At 44.4% G+C, this 27482-nt stretch overlaps 1 protein-coding gene across 6 annotated transcripts in view; it reads right to left on the minus strand.

Annotated features, from left to right (window-relative positions):
* The window catches only part of LOC135553942 (microtubule-associated protein tau-like), a 47481-nt gene that overhangs the window by 9593 nt on the left and 10406 nt on the right, over positions 1 to 27482 (minus strand). For 2 of the 6 annotated variants that reach the window (XM_064985892.1, XM_064985893.1), the window contains exons 2-10: positions 13680 to 13880; positions 12255 to 12341; positions 8222 to 8251; positions 5548 to 6804; positions 3906 to 3949; positions 3272 to 3451; positions 2905 to 2995; positions 2215 to 2450; positions 1686 to 1778 (exon numbers count right to left, since the gene is read on the minus strand). In XM_064985892.1, coding sequence (XP_064841964.1) covers positions 1686 to 1778; positions 2215 to 2450; positions 2905 to 2995; positions 3272 to 3451; positions 3906 to 3949; positions 5548 to 6804; positions 8222 to 8251; positions 12255 to 12341; positions 13680 to 13863 — 2202 coding nt within the window. In that variant the 5' untranslated portion in view covers positions 13864 to 13880. The remainder of the gene's footprint in view (positions 1 to 1685; positions 1779 to 2214; positions 2451 to 2904; positions 2996 to 3271; positions 3452 to 3905; positions 3950 to 5547; positions 6805 to 8221; positions 8252 to 12254; positions 12342 to 13679; positions 13881 to 27482) is intronic. The other 4 variants (XM_064985894.1, XM_064985896.1, XM_064985895.1 and 1 more) reach the window with 4 other exon arrangements.

Raw genomic sequence — 27482 nt, forward strand, 5'->3', positions numbered from 1 at the left:
CAGTGGTTTTCCTAATGCCATGCTGTCTTGATTTGTAGATTATATAGTACACACAGTATTGATTGACAGATGTTGATGGGTGGTGGCGGAGGGGACAATGAGTTGGAGGTTAATATCACAATTGACAGGATTCAGGTTGAGCCCAACGGGCAAAACTGGTTGTAATGGTCAACGTCATTCTGTCTTTTGTGACATCATGGTCAGGTTGTATTCTGATTATAATAATGTGTGTAGACATCTTTTTTTAGCTAAAAGATGCATTTAACAGGTTATCTGACCAGATAACCAAAATATGACCTCTTTCCCAGACATCTTGATATTGTCATGAACGAGATGATTTTAACTGGCTGTAATCAGACATTTTTAGAACCAGAAAATGACGTAATTTGGATTTACCGTCCCACATTTTGCCCGCTGAGACTGCATGCTCACGGTCATGCACCAACCTGGAGAACCATGCCACCATTATAAGTCAATGGACGGACACACCGACGACAATAACATTCGACTTTGTCACATCACTACTGCATTCACGTCATCCATGTCATGCAAGGTAACAACAGCACTGATGTCGAGGTTTTCAGCTCAAGACACTGAACCGTATATTGGATTTTGAGAGTTTGAGACTACAAGAGCCATTGGGGTGCATCAAACGGGTTATTGGAGACACATTTGAGGAGACAGATCTAGGGCAGACAGACCAAAAACACAAACTTGGCAACGGCATCTCCAGGCAAGGATGCCCTGCCCCCTGTAATGCCTTACTCATGCATCCGTTTTCAGGGACTCAAAGGGGCCGAGGTACTACGCACCTGTCCCTGCCACGTCCTAACCTTAAACCAGTGTCCCATTGCAGTTTAATGAAATAAACGTTTTTAAAGAGATTGATTAGGTCTTTATCTCTGCCTTCTGGGTGTTTTTTGTTGTTGCCCTCTACAGAAAGTCGAAGCAAGTAAGATTTAGCCTCCGATGCTACTCTAGTCTGCTACTCTTCTATTTTGGAGAGTAAATTGAACAAAAATGAAGAAAACACAAACTTAACCCATCGGCCTGTAAACTCCTCAAACTTAGTTTACAGAATGATAGTTACTTATCTAGCTATAAACTACTGAAGTCCTCATTTCCTTTAAGTATAGAAGGAGCGGAGAGTGGAGGAGGAATAGCCTTTATGTCCTGGCCAAAGCCATGATCTGGTCCTAACTGCAGGAAGACTCAAGACCAAGCCATGAGTTCATCCCCAAGTTACTCACGTTACAAACTCCGGGGGCACGCTTAAGATTATCTTTGGAGCCACACCTAGACTGAACACTAGACACGTCGATCTTCTTCTGTCAAATTTGCATCTGGAAGAGGTAGAGGAGAGGCGAAAATAACATTAATCTTTCTGGCAGGTTGTTGCAGCAGCTGCAAGGCTGCGATGTGGACCATGCTGCTGACTACTATTTTACAATTGACTTAGACCAGGTAGGTACTAGATTTCTCACACTCAGAAGTTACAGGCGTGTGGCAATGTCCTTATTTTACAGGTCAGGGATATCTGACATGCACTGATCTCAAAATAGTTACAGATCAATGATCAAGTGACCAGTCTTTATGGAAGTTTGTGGTTTGTGTACTGTAGGAGTCCTGAAATGGGTAATGTCTCTGTCTGCAGTCATGACCGCCATGCCGTCTGTGTTACTCACATTGCCACCTCCTGGGGTATACTTGAGATTGGCTTTGGAGTCACACTTTGACTGAACGTTACTTAAATCCATCTTCTTCTCAACTATTTGCACCTGAAAGAGTCAGGAGGGAGAAAGCGTTGTCCTTACAACATCCAAGGAACTAATACAGAACAAAACATTTTTTTTTATTGTTCTGGACATATTCAACATACCGTAAAGCCATTTGTGATCACAACTCGAACAAAAGCTTTGAAAGGCCAATTACTGGAGTTAAGGAGTAGTACGTGGATTCCGGCCTGTGATAAACAACTTAAGCTTGGGGGAAAGATAGCTAAGAAAAACAGCACTAGGGTTGTACATTTCAGGCCACTTTTCAGAAGTTCCTGGGTTTTTCAGAAATCCTGGTTGGAGGATTTTCTGTTGGCAGATTCCTCCCCCCCCCCCTCTTATCTGGGTTTCTGAAAAACCTGCACACTTTGGGAAGGTTTCTGGAATTCTTCAACCCTACATATCATAAAAACTAAAGAAAATGGTTTCAAGCCCTTACCCGTCCTCCACCAGGCGAGTGCTTGATGTTCTCTGTGGAGCCAATCTTTGACCGGACGTTCTTCAGGTCGGGCATGGGGGCGGCCAGGGGCACCGGACTGCGCCCCCTCATGGACCCAGGGGATTTAGGAGGGGTCCGCACCACCGCCACCTTCTTCACCTCCCGGCTGGCGGGGGACTTGGGCGTGCTGGGGCTGCTGTAGCCACTACGATTCTGGGGCGTCTTGGGGGAATCCACTACAAGGTTAGGAGAAACATAATCTTGGATGAGGTTATTCCAATCTATGTTGTACTCCTGAGAATAAGTTTTCAGGAACAAGACCTGCAAAAGTTCAATTATTTGAACTAGGTGTTTTGCTCTTCTAGGTACATTTTCCTCTCCATCACTCCATTCCAAAGAGAGCACAGCAAACACGTGCTGGAGATGTAAATGTAGTCAAGCTGCCACGTGTTGGAGATGGCAAATGTTGGTGAACCTTTTTCAATAGGGATATGGAGTCTGACCATATCCTTATCATGCTCTCTCATCTCTGTTCACACTCCATTTGTTAACCTCTCTCGAATTGGGGAACTCTCAATGGATTAATGGTGATTGCATCTGTTCGCGTTGTAGGTGCTGCTGTACGAGTTTAGATAAAGGAACACATTGAGAGGTGACCATCTGTTGAACATGCCCTGAGTACTGACTGACCTCCAGCAGTGGTCTTGGTCTGCATCCTGGTCCCAGCACCCTGGGGTTTAGCACCTGGTGTCCTGGCGCTGGCGGTCTTCCCATCTCCAGTCTGGAAACCAAACAGCACGGTTACTTCTAGAATGGGAAAAACTAGAAACTACACAACAAGCGATGAACCTGTGTTGAACCAAAAGACTCCTGACTCATTTGGGAAAGAACTGACTGAGTGTTTCGGGTTTAGGAGAGGCATTGCATAAGATCCTCAAACACCATGGAACTTTGAAGTATTCGAGTAATAATGCCATTGACCATTATGAGCCTATGGATAAGTTGGCCTGGGTCTGGGATAGTGGTCAAAGTTGAGGCCTGTCCATGTGTTACTTACCCTTGGCCTGGGTTCTCTGGATCCTGCACTGCCTGGACTGGGTTTAAATATTGAGCTGGGCCTGCTAGTGTTGCAGGCTGGGGCAGAGGAAGAGGACCAAGGCTTTTTGCTGGGGGTGGTTTGGACTGAGGAGGTTCGTTTGGGGGTGGATGCTTTGGCAGGTGTGGTGGCGTTGGGTGTCTTGTGACCAAAGGTGGTAAAAAAAGTGTTATGAAACACAAAGGAAAAGACAAAAGTGAAAACAAACATTTAAAGAAATGCATTACGATGGTGGAACTTAACAAAAAATCTATAAGCGATATAGACTTAAACAATTAAAACCAATTTAAGCAATTAAAAAAAAAATGTAAACAGTAAAAATCTTAAAAATCAATCAAATGTCAAATACTGTTTGTGATTGGTGAATAGCTTTACATGCAGATGTGCTGTACTGCAATTGCAGAGCAAAACCGTTTTTTAGGGCATTCAGTTGAAGACAGATGGTTGATGCAAAAGTTTATGTAAAATTTGAGCCGACATGTTTGGAACCTCCTTTGCAGCTGTAAAGTAAAGCACTGAGATATATTGATGCCTGCAGTATCGCAAGGTCACTCCAGAGGTCAGACCTCTGGTCCACACATCAGTTATCACCTACCTTTTTCTCAGCTGCTTCTTTCCCAGCCCCTGCACCGGCCTTGGCTGCAAGAGAGGGTCAAAGAACGGGACTGAGTCAGTGCTAATATCATAGTCCTGTCTCATCAGCAACTTTGATGCCTCGCTGTGCTAGGCTAGGCTAACTCTCTGATGCTAAATTGCCTATTCATGCCAGGCATGAAAATGCTAACAGACAATGCGTGTTGTTAACTACTCTAGTTGCTGTATCCGGATGCTTTAAAGTTGCTTTTGGATTTCATAGTAATTGTCAGCACCATGAAATGAATTGCCAGAAAGTAAATTTGTCATAAACTCTTATTGAACTTTAATTTGAAACTTGCCCCAGATTGGCAATTAATCTGTGTATTGACATTACACTGCATGGGGAGGTTTTAGCACATTAAGTCGTCTATATTAAAAACTAGACTCTCAAAAATGACTTCAAGCCTCTTGGCCTGATTTCTATCCCCCTAATCAGTCCACTCAGAGAATATAATACTCTGTCTGGGACTAAGCTAATCATTTGAGGGGGAAACTAAATTAGTTTTAGGGCCAATGGATGTGGTACAGACAACAGCTTAGAAACCGTCCTTTTTATTTAACGTCAAGCCTGCGTGTTATTGGATAAGCACGAAATTGGGTCTCCGTGGTGACTGTGGTGCTTGCAAATGGTTAGTTAGGCAGGCAATAATGTTTCTCTCCTATCAATAGACGACCCCATTAGTCCAACTAGGACCCTGAGTGAGTGACAGGGCTGTATTGATAGTGTGGGTGGTTCCCATTAAACTGATTCATTATTTAGACTCTTGGGAGTCCAGTAATCATTTAAAAAAAGCTTTTACAGAAAATGCACCATTTGAAACGGGAATCATTTTGTTATCATATCATGTGCTTATCAGCTATCATCTGATCATTATTGATAATTGGCAATTTAGGCAACCTGATTAGCATAAAGAGAACCAGTGAACCATCTATTGATTAGTAGTGGTAGTGTGTAACAAATACCACTACTGATGGGGGAGGTCGGTTTAATGTAAGCATCCATGTACACTGACAAACAGTGCTGACTTACACTTTTCTGGTAATATGATTGATAAATAGGAAACAGTAGTCAGAGTGTGGTGTGTGTGTGTATATATGTGTGTGTATGTGTGTGTGTGTGTATATGTGTGTGTATATATGTGTGTGTGTGTGTTTCAGAAGACGGGAGGTGGAAGGGAAGGTGACCCATAAATACACAGTCACGATGATGTGATGTTGCACACCCAACAAACATGCAAGTGACATGCAAAAGGGGCTGACCAGTGGAAAACATTGCCAGCAAAAATAATTTGGGCACAGGAGGGTTAGTGACATAAACAGGGGCTGGAAACACAGACAGAACACAGACCACAAACACAGAGAAGATAAAGCTCGAAAGAGAACGAAGTGAACAAAGAAGAGACACAAGAAAGAAACCGGTGGTGGTGGCTACAAGCAGTCCGTTTCATCAACCGAACACGTTCATGTTTTGCGTTTTGTGCGTGTTTTTCAGAAAGGGTGCTGCTTTATTGTGTTGCTCAAGTAAGAAAAAAAGTATCTGTGAGAGAAAAGAAAGGAGGTGGTGGAGAGGTGGGATTGATAAACTAGAACGGAAAACAGACCTTTGAGCTGGGCACCTGGAACATTTGCTTTTCTGCCCGGTGGGGCGGCTTCTTTTGGGGGTGCTTTCTGAGCTTTACCAGCGGTTGGAGGGGCAACAGCAGTAGCGGTCACTTTCTTATCTTTCCTGACCGGGCCTTTGGCTGCTGTGGGAGCACCTCCTTTGGCATCACCTTTGAGGCCACTAGCAGGCTTGCCAGCCTTAGGCTTCGTTTCTGCAGGTTTGGCTTTGGTCACCGACTGAGCTGTTGTCACCGCTGCGATGCCGGCCTCGTCTGCAGACTCCAGGTATTGGCCTTGAGTGTCCTTTGAGGTCTTCACAGGCTCGTCATCCATCTGGACGGGCTCAACCTCCATCTGGGGAACAGCAATCATGGGCATTGGACTAGCTACCTTCTCCTGCACCTCTTCTTCCTCCTGCACCTCCTCCTCAGTCACCTGCTCCACCTCGTCGAGGGCTTCTGGCTGGTGCTCGATCAGAGGAGACTCGTCCTGGGTCTGGTCGGCTGCGGTGCTAGGGGAGAAGGGAGATCCAGGGTCGGCCCTGTTGGAGTCAGGACTCTTGCTCCCTGGGGGGGTCTTGTCTGCTCCGTTCTGCCACCCTGAAGGGATGCCCTGACCAGGGGGGTGTCCCTCAGGCTCTGTGTAGTCAAAGGATAGGACGCGCTGCTTGGCTTCCTCCGGGGTCATGGCAACAGGAATGACAGGGGCGCGACCTTCATCTTTCTGCTGCTCTTCCTCTTCTGAGCTGGCTTCACGCCGTGGCCTCCTGCGGATTGTTGACACCTCGGTTCTCTCTTCCTCTTCTTCATCCTCTTCCTCGTCACTATCCTCCTCTTTTTCTTCATCCTCCTGCTCTTTCGTCCCCTCCTTTTCTGTGAAGAGAGGGCTCTGAGGCTTCTCAGGACTGATCATGTCTTCATAGGCCGAGGTAGGAGCCTCCCTGCTCTCACATACGTCCTTCTTATCCTCGTCCTCAGACCCAGAGCCGCTCAAGCTGTGACCCACAGAGACATCAGAGACCTTGTCAGACGGGCTCCTCTTCAGGTCAGACCCCAGCGAGTCTGGGGAGAAGAGCCTTGGAGTTTCCCTCTCGATTGGGGCTTCAGGGGCTGAAGGAGATGCCTGGGGGCTCACCGACCCAGCTCTCTCCCCATCTTCGCTCCCACCGTCGGCAAAGCCGGACCTGCTGCTGCGGCCGCTCTCTGTGGCAGGACTGAGGCCTCCTGGCATGGGGCTGAGCGATGCGGTGAGCTCCTCTGGTGTGGTGGGAACCGGGAAGCAGAACGATAAGGGACAGAGGGATAGATCCACAGCAGGACTGTGGTGTTAGAGACACTTACCTCCTCCTCAGAAACACACATTCAACACCCAACAAAAGGAACAGAAATAAAGGAAAAGAAAGAATCGAAAGGAAAGAAAAGAACCACTGAAGGAGAAGGTACACAAAACAAAGGGCAAAGGAACCTTTTTTTTTGCTGGCATCAACAGGAACAACAATGAAACATCAAAATGCATAAACTCCAATTATCTGGATCGTTTTTGTACCTAAAACGTTAAGAGCTGTAGGTTGTTTTTTTTTATAAGAAGCTCAGTTTGCAGTTGCAAACATTTTGCTTCCATGTTCATAGCAGAAAAGATGGGTAGACTATATGCAATGAGAGCCATGAACTATGTACTTAAATATGGGTTCATAAAAAGCACCTTTCAGCTCAAACACTAAACCGTCAACTGCTGCCATCAACCAAATTCACAGCAGAAAGCCAAGCCATATCATGTCCATAGCGAAAATGGTCTCATTCAACACAGTGCTCACAATGACGCAACAGCGCTGTATTTCTCTCTCTTGTGGATTATTGTGAAAAGCCACGTGATAAATGAAATTGCAATGGCGATGAATCAATGCCGCACTGTCCAATTTGCAAATGGGCTTTGCAGTGGGTTTTCTGGCTGCTAGCCTCACTTACGAGTACATCATGGTTCTATTCCTTTTAAAAGGGGAAATCTGCAGTTGCTACGTCCATTTCTGGACTTCGAAATTAATGATATGTACCCATTGATTCCTGAAGAATGCAACTTAGAAATGAATGATATGCATTCATTGATTCTTGAAGAATATAACTTTCGCCTTCGAGATCTAGTTCAACAGTCATATCCCATCAGAACCCAAAATAAGGTCGTTTTAACTCCAAATTACATGTAAACAAAACATGGTTAAAACTAGAGTTATGGTGTGGTAACAACTCAGCGTAAGATCAATTCTGACATCCTTGAAAAGGATCAACTTTGCTCTTGAAATCAAACTCCATGTACCCACTTAAGATAAATACATTTCAAGGGATCAATATACAATTGTGAATCTATATAGTGAAACAGATTACAATCAGACAGTGTCCTCTGTTTTACAATGCACACGCCGTGGTACTACTATAATGGGGACTGAGATGAGTTGTGGTTCAAATCAATGCAGAAGTTTGTCCATTACACTCAATGGTAAACCCAACCTTGGTTCCACTAGGTATATATGAGCAACTGGGATGAATAGTTGAAAATAGAGACGTTGAGGATGATTTGATATGGATATGCATGGACAGTAGTTGGTCTCAGAAACTCTACTTCCTCATGGCTACGTGTAGTCTGAGGAAGAGAGATGTCAGATGGGTATTGTAGTCATACCTTGACCTGTAGCGGTCGTCCCTCCGGTAGCTGCACACGGTCCAGGGTTCGATGGGAGAGGAAGAGGATACGGAAGAGGAGAAAAGGAGGACTTCATTAGACTTTCTACAGGTACACCGGTAAGCTGATCTCCCAACATTCAGCGAGCACTCACACAATTATGATCAAACTTAACCAAGCACACACACACACACACGCCGCCTGCTGAAATAAATCCTCTAGTCTAAAGCTCGCTAAAACCACTAACCTGCTCTCGGTCGTGCGCAAGTGTGGGCAATGAAGGGGCACGACTGATCTGTTGATCTACATTGTGTTCGGAAAGTATTCACACCCCTTGACTCTTCCCGCATTTACAGCCTCAATTTTTAAATGGATTCATTTGAGATTGTTTTGTCACTGGCCTACACACAATAGCCCATAATCTCAAAGTGGAATTATGTTTTTCAAAATGTTTAGAAATTCAATAAAAATTCAAAGCTGAAATGTCTTGAGTCAATAAGTATTTAACCACTTTGTTATGGCAAGCCTAAATAAGTTCTGGAGCAAGCCTAAATAAGTTCTGGAGCAAGCCTAAATAAGTTCTGGAGCAAAAATGGGCATGACAAGTCACTTAATACATTGCATGAACTCCCCTGTGTGCGATAAGAAGGGCACCTATTGGTAGATGGGTAAATGTAAAAAAAAAAATAATAATAAATTAAAAGCAGACACTGAATATCCCTTTGAGCATGGTGAAGTTATTCATTACACTTTGGATGGTGTATCAATATCAGTCACTACAAAGATACAACCGTCCTTCCTAAATCAGTTGCCGAAGAGGAAGGAAACCGCTCAGGGATTTCACCATGCAATGGTGACTTTTAAAACAGTTACAGAGTTTAACGGCTGTGACAGGATAAAACTGAGGATGGATCAACAACATTGTAGTTACTCCACAATACTAACCTAATTGACAGAGTGAAAATAAGGAAGTCTGTAAAAAATAAAAATATTACAAAAGCATTCATCCTGTTTGTAACAAGGTACTAAAGTAGACATAATACTGCATAAATGTGGCAAATGCATGTTGTTGTTTTTTTACCTGAATACAAAGTATTGTGTTTTATTGGATTTGCCCCAAACATACTACTGAGTACAACTTTCAATATTTTAAGCATAGTGGTGGCTGCATCATGTTATGGGTATGCTTGAAATCTTTAAGGACTGAGGAGTTTTTCAGGATAAAAATAAACAGAATGGATCACAGGCAAAATTCTAGAGGAAAACCTGGTTCAGTCTGCTTTCCACCAGACACTGGGAGATGAATTCACATTTCAGCAGGACAGTAACATAAAACACAAGGCCAAATCTACACTTGAGTTGCTTACCAAGAAGACAGTGAATGTTCCTGAGTGGCAGAGTTACAGTTTTGACATTGTCTGGCAATGATCAACAACCACTTTGACAGAGCTTGAAGAATTTAAAAAATAATAATAGGCAAATATTGCACAATCCTGGTGTGGAAAGCTATTAGAGACTGACTTATACTTATGTAGATAAGATATTTTTCTCAATCAATTTGCAAAAAAATTCCAACAAAAGAAATTCACTGTCATTATGAGCTATTGTGTGTAGAGGAACAAATTCAGGCTGTAACATAACACAATGTGGAATAAATCAAGGGGTATTAATTACTTCACAAAGGCATTGTACCTAACATTTTCTGGGGTTAGGGGGGGGGGGGGGTAGCATAGGTGTTAATAAGGAACGCTTATCAGCAATTTTCGACTTCAGGACAACTTGATGATTTCTCCATGTCAACCATTAACAGTTCTCCATCTTGCGAGCTCAGTGTCATCTAAGTGGGCTATAAATGATTTTTGCCTACAGCTAATAGGGCAGTCATAGACACTGAACCCCAGTTAAGGACTAAAGCACCAGACACATGCATCATGGCCATGGCCCTTGTATTACGGTTGGCTATCCTGTATTGACAAGTGCAACTTATGGACTATTGCTGGTAGTATATCGACAATACGCACAGGTGAAATGAACACGAGTTCCTACAATGTAGGCCTGAATCGAGAGATCGAGCCTTGTGTTCTCTTGTTGTGTCTTGCGGTATATTGCTCATGCCAGTGTTTCAAGGAAGGTTTGGAACTAATTACACTACGCACATAGTTCCATTCATGGACATTGCTTAAATCTTTCATGTTTTCGTGGACAGGGGCACTGTGGTATCTTTAGCTGTGGGCTGTTGTTGAGATAACAACACCACCACCAACATGCCTTTTGTCCTTCTGGCAATACCACAAATCACTGTTGAATAAAGGCCCACTGACAGTTGAGAGACCTGGAGTCACTGAGTGTGCTAATAGCGGCAGGGTAGCCTAGTGGTTAGAGCGTTGGACTAGTAAACGGAAGGTTGTGAGTTCAAACCCCCGAGCTGACAAGGTACAAATCTGTCATTCTGCTCCTGAACAGGCAGTTAACCCACTGTTCCCAGGCCGTCATTGAAAATAAGAATGTGTTCTTACCTGACTTGCCTGGTTAAATAAAGGTTAAAAAATTAAAAAGACTAAAATAAATAAATAAATAGCTAATGGGGTTATATCGCCGAGGATGTGATTATATGAGCCCCGTGACCATCACTTCCTGTGGTAAATAAACCGGGTATGAGGATGAATTGAAGTCATGACCTACGAGCCATGTTTAAAATGCTCTGGGGGTGACTAGCTATGGCTCTATATGGACCGTGAGGTTCAGCCTTCTGCTACCATGGCGCCACCGTGCTGACCAAGGCCACAGCACTGGTTAAGTGGAAACTATATTGACCCATTAGCTCAGAAACACCCTCCCCTCTTTCACTTACTCTGAGGTTGGCCTGTTGGCCGTGACTGTTGAGAGAGCATGTTACTGCAGAGTGCCACTTACGCAACGCCGTTCTCAGGATTCAAAACCACAACGGTTCTTGACTGACCGCCGACGGGACAATTGTCTATAAATACAGGAAGCTTACGTTCACCGTCTTTGTCCTGACGAGAGCCTAACACTTCATGCTAACAGTTGGGATGCTGACATCCCAATCGTGAATACGAGAGCCACAACTCCAGGCCTGATGCACGATGCTACGATCTGGGTGCGGTTGGCTTTTTCGATCAGTGTGACCTGAATGAAAAGTGCTCTGAAAAGCTACAAACAACAAGATAGTTCACCCACACAGAACTCAGAAGCATGGCATAATATTAATAATTAATCTTTTTTTTTTTAAATGCAATTTATGAAGAGAAGCAGGAAATATCATGGATTGTTGCGAGGCCAGCAACAGGGGAACAGCGGAATCATCCTCAAATCCCAACAGGAGATTTCATTAAAAATGCATTAGGAAGGAAAGGCAGACGCCCTCTGAAGAACTGACCTCTCTCTCATTCCTACAGACAGAGAGACAGAGCGGAAACTAATTCAAAAGAAGCATTGGTCGCTGCAAATAATTAAAAAGAAGCACTGGGCGCCGATTACATAAACTGAAAACTGGAGGAAGAAACAGGAAAAGAGAGGAGAAGAAGAGAGGAAAAGAGAGGGGGAGAAGAGAGGAAAAGAGAGGGGGAGAAGAGAGGAAAAGAGAGGTCAGCAGCACATTATTTTGCACTCAGAATCCAAAGGCACTCAGAATCCAGGTGTTACGGGGTTATCTGTGAAAAGTGAAGCAGGCAGCTGTGAAGCAAGATGCTAAAACAAATGCATTGTTGAGGTTGTAACAAGAAGCTGGATGATGATTCGCGAAGAGGCAGAGGCCAAATGGAACCAAATTAGCAAATTGCTTTTGAAGCCACAAACAAGAGGCACAATCACAACCAGTGGTGGACTCAATTCCATTTCACAATAATCTATTCATGATCAATTTATGATTCGTTTATGAAGTATTTCTGATTCATGAGTCAATTCCTGAAACACATTGTGAATGGACACTAAACAAAATGTAATTGAGCCCAACCCTGCAGCTCACACAGCCCCTAATAGAAAAAAAGGGGTTTGGATGTGAGGAGCGGCATACCCGAGAGGTCGCTCTTAGACACAGACACCTCTGACACTGGTGCTCGAGGCTGTGATTTCAGTTCAGGTGACAGCTCCAGCAAATCTTCTACGTGAGACAGAGGCAAGATTATAAGTTAGTGAGAGAGAGAGAGAGAGAGAGAGAGAGAGAGAGAAAACAAAGAAAGGGGCATCACATCAGGTTAGTTGGAACAAAAGAGCGGGCTAGCCTATATTTTTGAGGAACATATTGAGGATGCAGTGAGGCAGTTAAGATGTACAGTGGAATATATATTTGGAATATATTTGAAAAAATAATAGCCCCCAGTCCCAGTGTGCCCTACATTTTCAACTCAAAACACAAGACGCCTTGCTTTAGAAGTTGCTCCTTTTGTTCTTCAGTGGTGTAGTGTAAGCTGTACAATACGAGCGGTAGAAATGCCCTTCTGCGCCCTAAAGAGGAAGTATTCTCCGTGAAGGGAAATACGGAGGCTAAACATACCTGAATGGAGAACATCAAGCAACATCCTTGATGGAATATGCATTCCTCTCTTTTCTAGGTATAGATAGACTCCATCATTGTCATATTTAAGCCTCATGTGGTCGCTGACATACTGTCGGCCTACAGTACAGTAACCAAAACCTAAAAAGCTGGGACAGGTGGTGCATGTAATCCAATAGAACTGGGCAAAACTCCGTACGTTAGAGGGACACTCGGAAATTCGGGTGTATGCTACTGTACCTGTAGACTTCCAGTCATTGCGCTAACGATAGTTAGCATTGGCTGGTTGAAACTACCTCTAACTTCCTTCATACTGCACGCAGAGACATGCAAATGGTATCCACGAGTTCATCTGACTGGGTACGTAGAAAAGGGACTAATTGCTAGAACCTCGATGTATCCCTTTAAGATCCTCTGTAGATGACAGTAAAAACCTAAATGTGTTTATATTATCAACATATGCTTCCCTCTCCCTGCTCTTGTGGCCTGTCAGGATTATTTGTTTCACCATCTGAATCCTGTTTTCTGGAAGAGAGTGTCGGGTCTGTATGATACAGGATAGAATGTCTGTCTGAGGAGAGACTGACCCAAATGCTTGGATTACTATAAACACACACACACACACACACACACACACACACACACACACACACACACACACACACACACACACATTTGTAGGGTTATTTAACCATGCAATTTCAGGAAGGGTACTGCAGAGAACAGCCAACAATAACATCCTTGACCTCTATCTGTCTGGATGAAACAGATCGCCACAGTCTGCTTTTTACTATTAAGGTCTACAAGAAATCCTAAAGACAGATTAACCAGATTCTAAGAAACTTATTTTTCAAGAATGTGTATCTGTTGCTCTCTCTTTTCCATAACCCCCCCCCCCCCCCACTGTCAAAATCTACAGTCCTAGTGACCTAGTCCATCACTGACCTTTCATGTCCCCAGGTCCCATGTGTGCGTCTGGCATCCCGTTAGGCTTCTTAACCTCCCGCTGGTCCAGGGGTTCCTTCAGGGTCATGTTGGCCAGGGCAGCCGAGGCCGTGGTCTCCCCAGAGTTGAATTGCAGGGCGGCATGGCCGTCCATGCTGGAGTTGAAGTCCTGATGCTGATCCATGGCGAAGCGAGTTCAGGCTGGGAGGAGAGAGAGGAGACGGAGGGAAGAAGAAGAAAAAAGACAAGGTTAGTTAACGCTCCATTCAGTTTGGATACCTTCATTTTGATGTCATCCACACAAGCTACTTTGGCAGTTGGAGACAGATCATTGCTGCTTTCAATAATGTCTTGAAAAATTAGATGGGTGGGGGGGCCTCCGCATTTTTCAGACTGCACGGAACACGGACTGAATCGAGAGAATTCTAAACCTTGCGGTTGTTGTCGGCTTACTTCAAAAGTGTGTCAGAGGAGCAGAGGCCTGAGAGAACCAACCAAAGTTGGCGGGATCTCCGTAATCGGCTACAATGTCAAAGGGTGAAGGTGAACGGGAAGTCATTGACAACTATTCAAAATCGACACCCGGCATTGTTGGGCCTCTGCTGTTCCCCACAGAGAGGGATATGGCTGCAGAGCTAAAGACAGACAGATAACAGCGCACTGTTGAATTCTCCCACAGTTTTATTGTGCAGTGTATTTCGGCCCAAAGGTCTTAGTCACCAACCCAGACCCTTCATACAAGAACCGCAACGGATTTGTCCACTCATCCCAGGCAGCCCTAGCCTGAACCCAGATTTGTTGATCCCAGATCTCTTATTGCCATTGTCACACCAACGGGCTGCAACACTGCAATTTCTATGTCGCCCCCTCATTAGGGACTGATGGGGACAATCGGGACTTTTTCCTTTGTCTCCCCCTCACTTTATGTAAGCGTTATGTAATCAAAGGACTTTAGGAGCTGAAAGAGCAGTCGGCTTTGCTAACGCAGGCAGACGTGATGCAACAACGAACTGGCGGCTAGGGGAAGATGAAATTCCAAAAACATTTGTCTGACGCCCTTTCTCAGTGATCATGATTTGAATGGCCTAGGCTCGGTGTCTTTTGTTTCTTCAGGTTTTTGCTAGGTAGGTTCCATCATGTCTAATGTGGTACCAAAGGACGTACCCAAGCAACGAAGCAACGTGGGCCTAACGTCGCTTGACGTAGCCTGTTTCCTCCCTGAATCGAGTCCCCAAGCAAAGCCGTCACCTCAATAGCGAGTGTAGAGAGACGACACCTAGGCTATTCGAACGTTTCGAGTTACTCTACAGACTGGAGGCAATCCTCCTCTTACTCAGCTAAGCTTAGATAATCATGATTCATGTTACATGTGACATTGAGCTACAAGTATGAGCTACTTCCCCGTAACGGATGTCATCATGTCAGGGTTGGTGTACTGTAATGCATGCTTCTATTTGTTATGAAGCAAGATGGTGGAAATGGGCAAGATAAACACTGGCCAACCATGAGGGCTCCTCTCCTGCTCTTGCAGAAACAGCAGCTCACAGAGACTACACAACACGCACGAGGACACACACACACACGGGCCCCTCTTCCTGCAGAAACCAGCTTTGCACTGCAAAAGGGGGGGGTTCCTCCTGTCTTCTCGAAGGGGAAGTTCCTCTCAAAATACACACGGCAGCCTGCCAGGCGTATCCTGTTTCTGTTTCCTTTAAGTCCAGCGGTATGGTTGGGGTTATGAGGGGCGTGTTTTTGTGTTTATTATTAAGAGGGTGATTGTGTTCTGTCATGCTTGGGGGTCACTTGACGACGTGGGCTTCTTCCATGTGTGCATTTTCTGGACTGCCTTTACAAGACTGTAGAACTGCGTCATTTAGCGATGCCGCACAGAGGATGGCTTTCTGACCAAAACGCAATCAGCTTCGGACCTGCTTCAGACCCCTGTACTGGCTAAAAAAAGCTAACCACATCTTAACTTGATCTTAGAGTATTTTTTTCTAGATGACCTCACCTCACTCGGAATAGGCATGGGCCAATAGTAAGGAGGTTGAGATCTGGCCACTGTGAGATCTGTGAGATCGGAGCACTTGGCAACTGTTAGCTAGCCTATGTCCTGGATCAATAGTACAAGATGATATTGGTGAAGTTAGTAGGAAAAACATAGTCAGGAGGAGAAGGCAAACTGAACTGGCACACAGCATTAAACAAACAACGACTGGACTACAGTGATCTTTTAGACGGGGGGGGGCGTACTGGGCAAGGGAGAAGGGTTGAAACCATGTTCTGGTCAAGCCCCCAAACCTGCGTGTGCGCGTGTGTGTGTGTGTGTGTGTGTGTGTGTGTGTGTGTGTGTGTGTGTGTGTGTGTGTGTGTGTGTGTGTGTGTGTGTGTGTGTGTGTGTGTGAGAGAGAGAGAGAGAGTGAGAGAGACACAGACAGAGCAGTCACAAAGAGCATCACATCACAGCCCGGTGTGTACCAGAACCACAGCCCTCCTTATGCACTGTCAATCTACTGCAATTCGGCTACCTTAGTGCTCGAACAAAGAGGTGTGGGGAAAGACGTAGGCTAACTGCAAATAGGCTCACTCAGCTACTAAAGAGGAGGGAGCAGGGCCCCATTTAAGGGAAAGGGGGATACCTAGTCAGTTGCACAACTGAAGGCATCCATTCAGCGAGTTGGAGAGATAACAAAGAAAGGAGGCAACTACCCAAAAACCGGAGGGAGAGAGGAGACCAAATTGGTGATATGATTTTGGATCTGAAATGCCAGAGGGGAAGATGGATGCTCATGTTAATCCTCTTTGTTGAACATCCCACAGGCGTTTACACCTAATCTTTGTCCCGCACTTAGCTGAGCACCCTCCAACGCCAGGCCAACACACACACACACACACACACAACTGTGTAAAGCAGGGCCAATCATCAATGAATAGGCTAGGATATTCTACACACAACAGACCGAAGACTGAACGCACTCGTCTCGCATCATTAGCGAAGAGAAAGAGCAAGCTACCCAGGCTGCACTGTGATTGAAGTTTTGTGGAGAAGAAAACCCCAACAAAATAAACAGTTTTTCCCTTTAGGAATTCATCCCAATTTCGTTTAAAACATTGTAAGCGTTCACACCCCTAGTCAAGGAACATGTCATCAAAGGAAAAGCATTAGGCCTGGATAAACATTTTCTCCATGTTTGACACGATGATCCTAGCCTACACCCCGTTTATTTGACTGTTGATTTGTTGGTCCTGATTATTGTTTTACACCCAAGCATCGGGACAAGACGTGTTAACCAATGTCTCTATTAGTCCAGGCCTGAAAGTGGTCAAATCTCAGAGCATGTTAGACTGTCACCTAAAAACTCCCCAGTCTCTCATCCCATGTCTTCTCCTCTGTGGATTGTCTTTCTGTAATACTTAAAAGGTGCAATATGCAGAAGTTGGTACGCCATGTCCTGGTTGCTAAAATTCTAAAAGTTTCCCTAATTTCAGTTTATGTGAAAAAATTCGAAAGCCACTCGCACAGCTGAGCTATCTTTTCTTTGCATGTGCCTGGTAACAGTTGAATAAGATGAGAAAGAAGAAGGAACACCCACACTGCTCTTGCTTAGTGTCACCGTGTTTTTTCCCTACATTTGTATAATAAATTGCATTTTTTTTTTCACAATCTAAAATATTGTATTTTCAGCCGTTTGAAGCTAGTGTGCAAAAACTAAACTTAAGAACGGGAAGGCTAGAAATAGGGCACATAGAAAAGATCTACCGCTTCTTAGACTCGCTTTCAATGAGAATGACAGATCAAGAACTCACATTTATTTGTAAATTTGGTCGGGTTGCCCAAAAAGTTACATATTGCAGTTTTAAAGAGCGGGAGGAATACAATGGCTGAGATGATTTGGAGCTCTGTCAGCCTGGAGAGCTACTCGCTGAATAGGACTTCTCTCTAACACACACACACAACTATACATCAGCAGACAGGGAAGGCGGAGCTAGAACAGCGCTGCATTCAGAGAGAGCTGCCAGCCTGCTGAATGGCCAGGCAGCGCCCAAAGGAAGCCTCTCTCTCTCGCTCCTCTTTAACATTCATCAGCAGTCGCTGCAGCAAGCAGAGAGAAGGAAAGAGAGAGGGGCAATCTGAGGGAGAGGGGGGGGTCCACTCTAAACACGATCGCGTCAGAGACGACCCAGCCCTTAACCCCACTGCCTTGCTGTAAGAAAGGCATGTTAAAGCTAAAGGGAGAAAGTATCAGAGCAGCAGATAGAACACAGCAAGGACAAAGTATGCAGCGTGGGATTTAGCAATGTGAGATATTTGAAAGCCTTGAGCGCAGTCTGCAGAGATCATATCATCTGCAGTTCTTATAAATTCACCTATAAAAAAAAATATTCTCAAAGCTTTCTCTGATAATATTGTTGTTTGTTCTTTTTCTTGCACGAAACCTGAAAGGTTCCTTCAGTTTATCAACGATGGAGAGGAGAGAACGAAAGCAGACGACACAACGAGAACGAGACAGGGAGGGACTGTGTCTAAGGGGGGATGAGGGGCGGTAAAGGGCGAGGGGAGAAAAAAAGATGGAGAGGGAATGGGAGTGAAAGAATAGAAGACATAGATCAATACTGACAGGGAGGAGAGAGAGAAGGAGACTGTTAGAGAGGAAGGGGACAAGGGGAATGAGACTGTTGCTGGAAGAGGGAAAGAGAGTGAGAGGAGAGGCAAAAGGAGTAAGGGAGGGAGAGGGAAAGCCTGAGCAGAGAGGGAAAGGAAGGGAGGGAGGGATAGGGAAGGTGCGCCTGCAAAGCCTCTGGTCCTTGCAGAAAGAAAGCTGGCGCATGCTCAGACCGGGGGACACACGCCCAGCCCAATGCAGCGGCATGATACAGCAGAATACAAAAGTGGAGACATTTTAGAGATGAACGAGAGACATTTTAGAGATGAACGAGAGACATTTTAGAGATGAACGAGAGACATTTTAGAGATGAACTAGAGACATTTTAGAGATGAACTAGAGACATTTTAGAGATGAAATAGACACATTTTAGAGATGAAATAGACACATTTCTCCTCTGGTGTCGTTTCCAATAACAATTTTTTGCAGAATAGCCTAGACGCTTTCCTCTCAGATTAGGCTAGACGCAGCCTTCAGTTTTTCACTTGAATTGGTTTCAGCATATCATGTAAATCCATGTGGAATTAGGCTAGAGGCAAGTACGTGGGCGATTTGAGCATAACACATGCCGTATATGAGAATATTTTTAGGAGCTGTTTCTGGGTGGGGTTGGGGGGGGCGAACCTTATGAGATGATCTTAATGATCTGATTTGGGGTTTGATTAAAGCTAAACCCTTTCAAAACAAACAGTTTTCTCCTCCCTTTACGTAACCCTAACCAACTAAACTCTTGCAAGTCTATTGTTGAACCTGATTAGTGAATACTGCTCTTGAAATAGGCGACTCCAGGCCGGACTGCGTTGAGTCCTTTCCACTTCCTCGACATTCACTTTCTCCTCTGTGTGACAACAGAGTAAAGCAGACCGTGCCGACTAAGAGAAGTCCACCTGACTGTTGTGTAACCGTAGAGTTCGAGGTGTCATTCGAGGTCTGCAGCTGGACCACAGGACACAGTCAGACAGAATTTTAAAGAGGAGAGAGGGAGAACGGTTGTAGTCTAAGGCTCGGAGTGTTCGCTGCCCATCCATGCAGATCCACACGTCTCAAATGGGACCCTATTCCCTATATAGCGCACTACTTTGGACCAGGGTCCAAAGCAGTGCCTATAGTGAATATGGTGCCATTTGGGACGCACAGAATGACAAGGAACGTTTGACAAATACAGCTGGTTCAGCCGATTCACTCTGAGAAACAGAGGGGGAGAGTCAGGAGGAGAATGGGTAGAGCATCGCGTGGGACAGAGATGGAATGCAGAAACAGGAAAACAAGCTGCTACAATATGGAACAGTGGGATGTTTCTTTCCAATGTGCTGTGCTGGGGGTTTCCTGCTTTCACTGTCCCAGAAAATACCAGAGGAAGACAAAAAGAGCCCAGAAAGGCTACAGCAATGCATCCACCTTGCCCTCTCTGGGGCCCTCCTTCTGAGTGTCATTGCCACTGTTTGGCTCTGCCCGGGGCCATCTGTACAGTAGCTGTGATGTGACTCAGCCCCAGAAGACTGCCCTCTTGGGAGGGTCGAGAGGGTGAAGCTGCAAGGCTAAGGGGAAAGCAGACCGGTTTTATGTAAAACAGAAGAAAGGTTTGTTCTGAAATTACCCCACAGTATTACACAATTTAGTTCACAAAAGCCTTGCATTGATTTCTCCCCAAAGAGGAAACCACGGCCTTCTTTCTTGTAATTACAGAGAAGATTAGGCTAAATTCAAAACAAGGTTTCTGGTGATCGGAAACAAAATCCCCTAACGTTGGCTCTATTTTCAGATGCCTGAATGAAAATGTTGATGCCGTTTGTGCCACTCAGGCAGGCATTATCCTGACTCGATGAGAAGCCGGTATTGTTTGGGGATAATGCGGATCATGAACCCAGACCCAGCGGGGAAATACTGGGCAAAACTGGTTGAAATGACGTCGTAATCTCAATCCGTTTCTGCCTGTAATGGTGAAAGCTTTGATCCCTTATTGATGTCACTTGTTAAATCCACTTCAAATCAGTGTAGATGAGGGGAAGAGACAGGTTAAAGATTGCTTTTTAAGCCTCGAGACAATTGAGACATGGATTTTGCCCTCTCAACAGCCTCAATTCATCAGGGCATGGACTCTACAAGGTGTCGAAAGACTTCCACAGGGATGCTGGTCCATTTTGACTCCAATGCTTCCCACAGTTGTGTCAAGTTAGCTGGATGTCCATTGGGTGGTGGACCATTCTTGATACACACAGGAAACTGTTTAGCGTGAAAACCCCAGCAGTTCTTGACGCAAAACCGGTGTGCCTGGCACCTACTACCATACCCAATTCGAAGGCACTTAAATGTTTAGTCTTGCCCATTTACCCTCTGAATGGCACACACACAATCCATGTGTGTGGATTTAACAAGTGACATCAATAAGGGATCATAGACTGACCAGGTGAAAGCTATGTCATGGAAAGAGCAAGTGTCTAATGTTTCGTACACTAAGTGTTTATGTCTAGAATGATGCTTTGTTAATGTTAGTATTGCCTTGTACCTTAAGCTTTCTGCCTTGTATGTGAGTCCATTCGTTTGACAACATTATTAAATAATACTTGCGTTGATATTTGCTCCTCATGACCATTCCTTGATCTTAGTCAGCTAAAAATATTATACTTGATTGCACATGGTTTAACTATATTTTATGGACTCAGAAAAACATTTTAATAGGCTAATTGCTTCTTCTGATTACGAGCCTCGTGAATGTATATACACTGCTCAAAAAAATAAAGGGAACACTAAAATAACACATCCTAGATCTGAATGAATTAAATATTCTTATTAAATACTTTTTTCTTTACATAGTTGAATGTGCTGACAACAAAATCACAAAAAAAATTGTCAACCCATCTTGGTCTGGATTTGGAGTCACACTCAAAATTAAAGTGGAAAACCACACTACAGGCTGATCCAACTTTGATGTAAAGTCCTTAAAACAAGCCAAAATGAGGCTCAGTAGTGTGTGTGGCCTCCACGTGCCTGTATGACCTCCCTATAATGCCTGGGCATGCTCCTGATGAGGTGGCGGATGGATGGTCTCCTGAGGGATCTCCTACCAGACCTGGACTAAAGCGTCCGCCAACTCCTGGACAGTCTGTGGTGCAACGTGGCGTTGGTGGATGGAGCGAGACACGATGTCCCAGCTGTGCTCAATTGGATTCAGGTCTGGGGAACGGGTGGGCCAGTCCATAGCATCAACACCTTCCACTTGCAGAACCTGCTGACACACTCCAGCCACATGAGGTCTAGCATTGTCTTGCATTAGGAGGAACCCTGGGCCAACCGCACCAGCATATGGTCTCACAAGGGGTCCGAGGATCTCATCTCGGTAACTAATGGCAGTCAGGCTACCTCTGGCGAGCACATGCAGGGCTGTGCGGCCCCCCAAAGAAATGCCACCCCACACCATGACTGACCCACCGCCAAACCGGTCATGCTGGAGGATGTTGCAGGCAGCAGAACGTTCTCCACGGCGTCTCCAGACTGTCACGTCTGTCACATGTGCTCAGGGTGAACCTGCTTTCATCTGTGAAGAGCACAGGGCGCCAGTGGCAAATTTGCCAATCTTGGTGTTCTCTGGCAAATGCCAAACGTCCTGCACGGTGTTGGGCTGTAAGCACAACCCCCACCTGTGGACGTCGGGCCCTCATACCACCCTCATGGAGTCTGTTTCTGAACGTTTGAGCAGACATGCACATTTGTGACCTGCTGGAGGTCATTTTGCAGGGCTCTGGCAGTGCTCCTCCTGCTCCTCCTTGCACAAAGGCGGAGGTAGCGGTCCTGCTGCTGGGTTGTTGCCCTCCTATGGCCTCCTCCACGTCTCCTGAGGTACTGGCCGGTCTCCTGGTAGCGCCTCCATGCTCTGGACACTACGCTGACAGACACAGCAAACCTTCTTGCCATAGCTCGCATTGATGTGCCATACTGGATGAGCTGCACTACCTGAGTCACTTGTGTGGGTTGTAGACTCCGTCTCATGCTACTACTAGAGTGAAAGCACCGCCAGCATTCAAAAGTGACCAAAACATCAGCCAGGAAGCATAGGAACTGAGAAGTGGTCTGTGGTCACCACCTGCAGAACCACTTTTTTATTGGAGGTGTCTTGCTAATTGCCTATAATTTCCAACTGTTGTCTATTCCATTTGCACAACAGCATGTGACATTTACTGTGTTGCTTCCTACGTGGACAGTTTGATTTCACAGAAGTGTGATTGACTTGGAGTTACATTGTGTTGTTTAAGTGTTCCCTTTATTTTTTTGAGCAGTTTATAATATGCATATGTCAAATATTACCCCACTACAACCCTGTAAGCAGTCTATGTAGATGCACGAAAAATGCTAATATCGATACCATGACATGACTGGGATTTGTGTCACATATGCTAAAACTGTAGCATTTGGAAACAGTGCTAGGGAAGCTAAACCAAAGCACGGATTGCTGTCATACCTTGTCAACAGACTGCTTACAGGGTAAGGAAACCAATATGTCATTTCTGGTGAACTGCCCCTTTAATTTAGGGCAACAGACCTGCTGCCACTGACGGAGGCATAAAAATACCCCATGAACTCAGACCTACTGACCCGACACAGAGTGCCCATCATTCGTCACAATACTAACTTAGTCACAGTATTATTTTCAGTGACTCAGGAGTGGATGATGACGCGCATACCCAAAAGTAGGCTAGGTCTTGTATCTTCTACAAGGTGGCACAGTCTTAATCTGTGAGCTCTTGTGTTATTCACTGTGGTGACAGAAGCCAAAGGAAGGATCTACTTTATGGGCTGTGCTGCGAGGAGAGGGGACATTCCAGCCATGCTGATCACGCCCCCATCAGCTGACTGACCAGCATGCTTCTCAACATTCCTCCGGCACTAGGCCTGGCTCTATACACTCCCTCAGGTCAGGGGGTCAGGAAGAAGACATTGTTGTCAGTCATCACTGATGTGGGTGATGTCCTCCAGGACACACCCTCATCCCCCCTTCACTTCAGCTCTCCAGAGGTTCATGCGGGCCCCAACGTTGACTTCACTACAAACTAGAGGTCGACCAATTAAACCCGGGCATAGCTGATTAATTCGGGACGATTTCAAGTTTTCATAACAGCATCGGTAATTGTCATTTTTGGATGCCGATTATGGCCCGATTACATTGCACTCCACGAGGAGACTGTGTGGCAGGCTGACTACCTGTTATGCGAGTGCAGCAAGGGGCCAAGGTAAGTTGCTAGCTAGCATTAAACTTATCTTATAAAAAAACAATCTTAACATAATCACTAGTTAACTACACATGGTTGATGATATTACTAGTTCATCTAGCTTGTCCTGCGTTGCATATAATCAATGTGGTGCCTGTTCATTTATCATCGAATCACAGCCTACTTCGCCAAACGGGTGATGATTTTAACAGGAGCATTCGCAAAAAAAAGCACTGTTGTTGCAACAACGTGTACCTAACCATAAACATCAACGTGTACCTAACCATAAACATCAACGTGTACCTAACCATAAACATCAATGCCTTTCTTAAAATCAATACACAAGTATATATTTTTTAAACCTGCATATTTAGTTAATATTACCTGCTAATATGAATTTATTTTAGTTAGGGAAATTGTGTCACTTCTCTTGCATTCTGTGCAAGCTGAGTCATAATATATGCAGCAGTTTGGGCCACCTGGCTCATTGCGAACCGTGTGAAGACCATTTCTTCCTAAAAAAGACCACAATTAATTTGCCAAAATTTTACATAATTATGACATAACATTGAAGGTTGTGCAATGTAACAGCAATATTTAGACTTAGGATTGCCACCCGTTAGATAAAATACGGAATGGTTCCGTATTTCACTGAAAGAAAAAACATTTTGTTTTCGAAATGATAGTTTCTGGATTTGACCATATTAATGACCTAATGCTCGTATTTCTGTTTGTTATTATATCATAATTAAGTCTGATTTGATAGAGCAGTCTGAGCGGTGGTAGGCAGCAGCAGGCTCATAAGCATTAATTCAAACAGCACTTTCCTGCGTTTGCCAACAGCTCTTCGCTGTGCTTCAAGCATTGCACTGTTTATGACTTCAAGCCTATCAACTCCCGAGATTAGGCTGGCAATACTATAGTGCCTATAAGAACATCCAATAGTCAAATGTATATGAAATACAAATAATAACTACAACCTAAAACATCTTACTTGGAAATATTGAAGACTCATGCTAAAAGGAACCACCAGCTTTCATATGTTCTCATGTTCTGAGCAAGGAACTGAAACTTTAGCTTTTTTACATGGCACATGTTGCACTTTTACTTTCTTCTCCAACACTGTGTTTGTGCATTATTTAAACCAAATTGAACATGTTTCATTATTTACTTGAGACTAAATTGATTTTACTTATATATTATATATTATATTAAGTTAAAATAAGGATTCATTCAGTATTGTTGTAATTGTCAGAACCAAAAAAAGTATCCGATTTTTTCATAATCAGTTGACCTCTTCTACAAACACACTCGGACACCAGGAACAAGCAAAACAAAGTTGATCCTGGCAGTGTGACCAATGCATTGGTATACAAGTGGAAAAGCTTCCAAAGATATCTTCCAAGGCACTCTCACAAATGCCTTAGTTTATTGTGGCTTGGCCAGGCTATTTCATGGCAAGATTAAAAAGACGCACCATCCTCCGATGCCACTGTGAGGGTAAAGCAGTGCTCTTCTTCCCAGTGTTCAGTTCAGAGCAGGGATGGGTGATGGATGAAGGGACGCAAATAGTGCAGTTTATTAAGCTGATGGCTTCTGGGAAGCAAGGGGAGGAACAGGCTGAGAGGCAGAAGTTTCATTGGCCTGATAAATGTCTAGCAAAACATGTTCCCAGGATTTATGTAGCTGGTTGGAGGACCTGTTTGTGCTATGTGGTTTTGAACTGGAGCTGGGCGATATAGAAAAATATCCATAGTGCGATAAATTGACCCATTGTTTGCGATTATGATAAATCTGCAATAAAATTTGTTTTTTTTGGGGGGGGGGTGTGCTAGAGCTGGGCGATATGGACAAAAAGTCATATCGCGATAAATCTAAGTATTATTCCTGATAACAACAAATACAACAAATGTAAAAAAAAATAATAATAATGGACAGTTAGCGTTAGGATCTTACATTAGCGACAGGGCTGTAGATAAAAAAATTTCAAGTGAGGCAACTGAGATGGAAGCCAAAGGATAAAAAAAAGTGAGCACAGTGGGGAGTGGGAGTAAGTCAGTAGCCGACAGCGAAACAGGAAGATATTTTCATAGCAGGAATCAACATAATGCATAGGCTATTACTGTTGACCAAATAATTTAGAACAATCTTACAGCTCCCATACTCAATGGCTGACCGCGAATCGGATACAGACACAGAACAGGGTCAATACAGACCGCGGGTCCCCCTCTCAAAATATATATATATATATTTGGATTTTATTTTCTTACTCGGTCGGGCTTCGACCCATGGTTTTATATAAACATACATAAGACATGGACGAATGCGTAGAATTGCAGGAACTTCCCTTAAAACCGCAAGAACAAAAAGTCCCCATGCAAAACGTGTAGAATTGCAGGATAAATTGTATTATCAATCCAGACTGTTGCCACCTAGAAAATGTGTTTGACCAAACCTTCTCAAATAGTATTTGAGTACCCCTGACCTACAGGAACGTTGTGTAGCAAAATCACTTAGAATTACTGACGTAAGCTAAAAGTTTCGGAAAGATAAAGGCAATGTCGGTCATTTTCCGTCTATCATACCAGCCCTATTTTTAACCTTGTTTTGGTCACTTTCTGGGTATGACAAAATGAAAACGTGGGAAATTGATGTAACATGAATACTATTGAGAGTGATATTGAGTATCATTACCACACTGTATTACAATATATTACATTGCAATGTATTACAATAAGCAATAATAACCTCAAACATACATATTACATGTTTCAAACAAGGCCCATGCCTGTGTGCTCTCTGTCGACAGTAGATTAGGACATGAAAGGAATCTGTTAAGGACGCAGACAGAGAAGAAGTCATCAAGACAGCTGCTTTCCATTCAGCCTGGTTTATGCAATCGGTTGAATTTCCTGGGATTAGGCAACATTCCTAACACACAAATTGACAAGGGTTCCTTCCTTCTTGAACTTCATTCTGATTCCTAAAAAAGTTTTGCTATCATTCAATCCCCGAGGAGGTGGATAACTAGGGCGCAGTCAAGTCAACCATGACGTGACAGAGTATCGACCATAAATAAAAGGACGGCTCCGGCGAGTCCATTGACATTCATGGGCTCAAAGTGTACCATCTATTTCAAGGTAGTCATCACCCCCCCAAATATAGCAGCACCCATTTAGCCAAAACGGCTGGACACACTCTACTGTTAGGTCTAGGACACCCTCACAGTGCAAGAGAAACTAACTACTCCCTAGCGGGCAAAGCTGGTTGCAGCTGCCTCATTATGAAGTCATTGGAATGATATCATCGCAACCAGTTTTGCCCGCTGGGTCTGAATCTTCTACCCAGGATGTTGACCAATAAACACACCTTGACATGTCAGCACATTTAAGCCCAGGATAACCATAATTAATTGGCCAGTCTGCGACAGGTGTAGAGTCTGCTACAGATAGAACAGTTATAGAACAAGCAGCCTCTCCATTACGCAGTTAACAGCCCAAGACCCAGAGACATGTTAAGAAACATTGTTACCATGCTGAGTCTACAAACAGAGTAAGGCTGCATGACGTCAATACATCCGACTTAAGGCTGAGAGTAACCATGAATCAGCTCAATTATGTTGTAAGAGTAAAGATGACGGTAAAAACAAGATCATAGAGTCGTTTATGTTTATAGTTGAGGTTTTGGCTAGTGGGTTATGGGACTGTGTGTGTGTGTGTGTGTTCTGTATGTGCTCGTCTTTACAGACAGAGGGTCACCCACTCCAGGAGTCCTGCCTGCCCGCTCCACTCACAGTTGGCTGCCTCAGTCAGTGGATCTGACCTAGTTTCCACAGTCAGTCCCTGCTATTAGGGATGGATGGGACAGAGGCAGTACTTCACCATGCACTCTCTCCCTTTTCTCTCTCTGTCTCTATCGTTCTCTCCCTTTATTTC

Source organism: Oncorhynchus masou, chromosome 14 (genome assembly GCF_036934945.1).
Source record: "Oncorhynchus masou masou isolate Uvic2021 chromosome 14, UVic_Omas_1.1, whole genome shotgun sequence".
Taxonomy (NCBI): domain Eukaryota; kingdom Metazoa; phylum Chordata; class Actinopteri; order Salmoniformes; family Salmonidae; genus Oncorhynchus; species Oncorhynchus masou.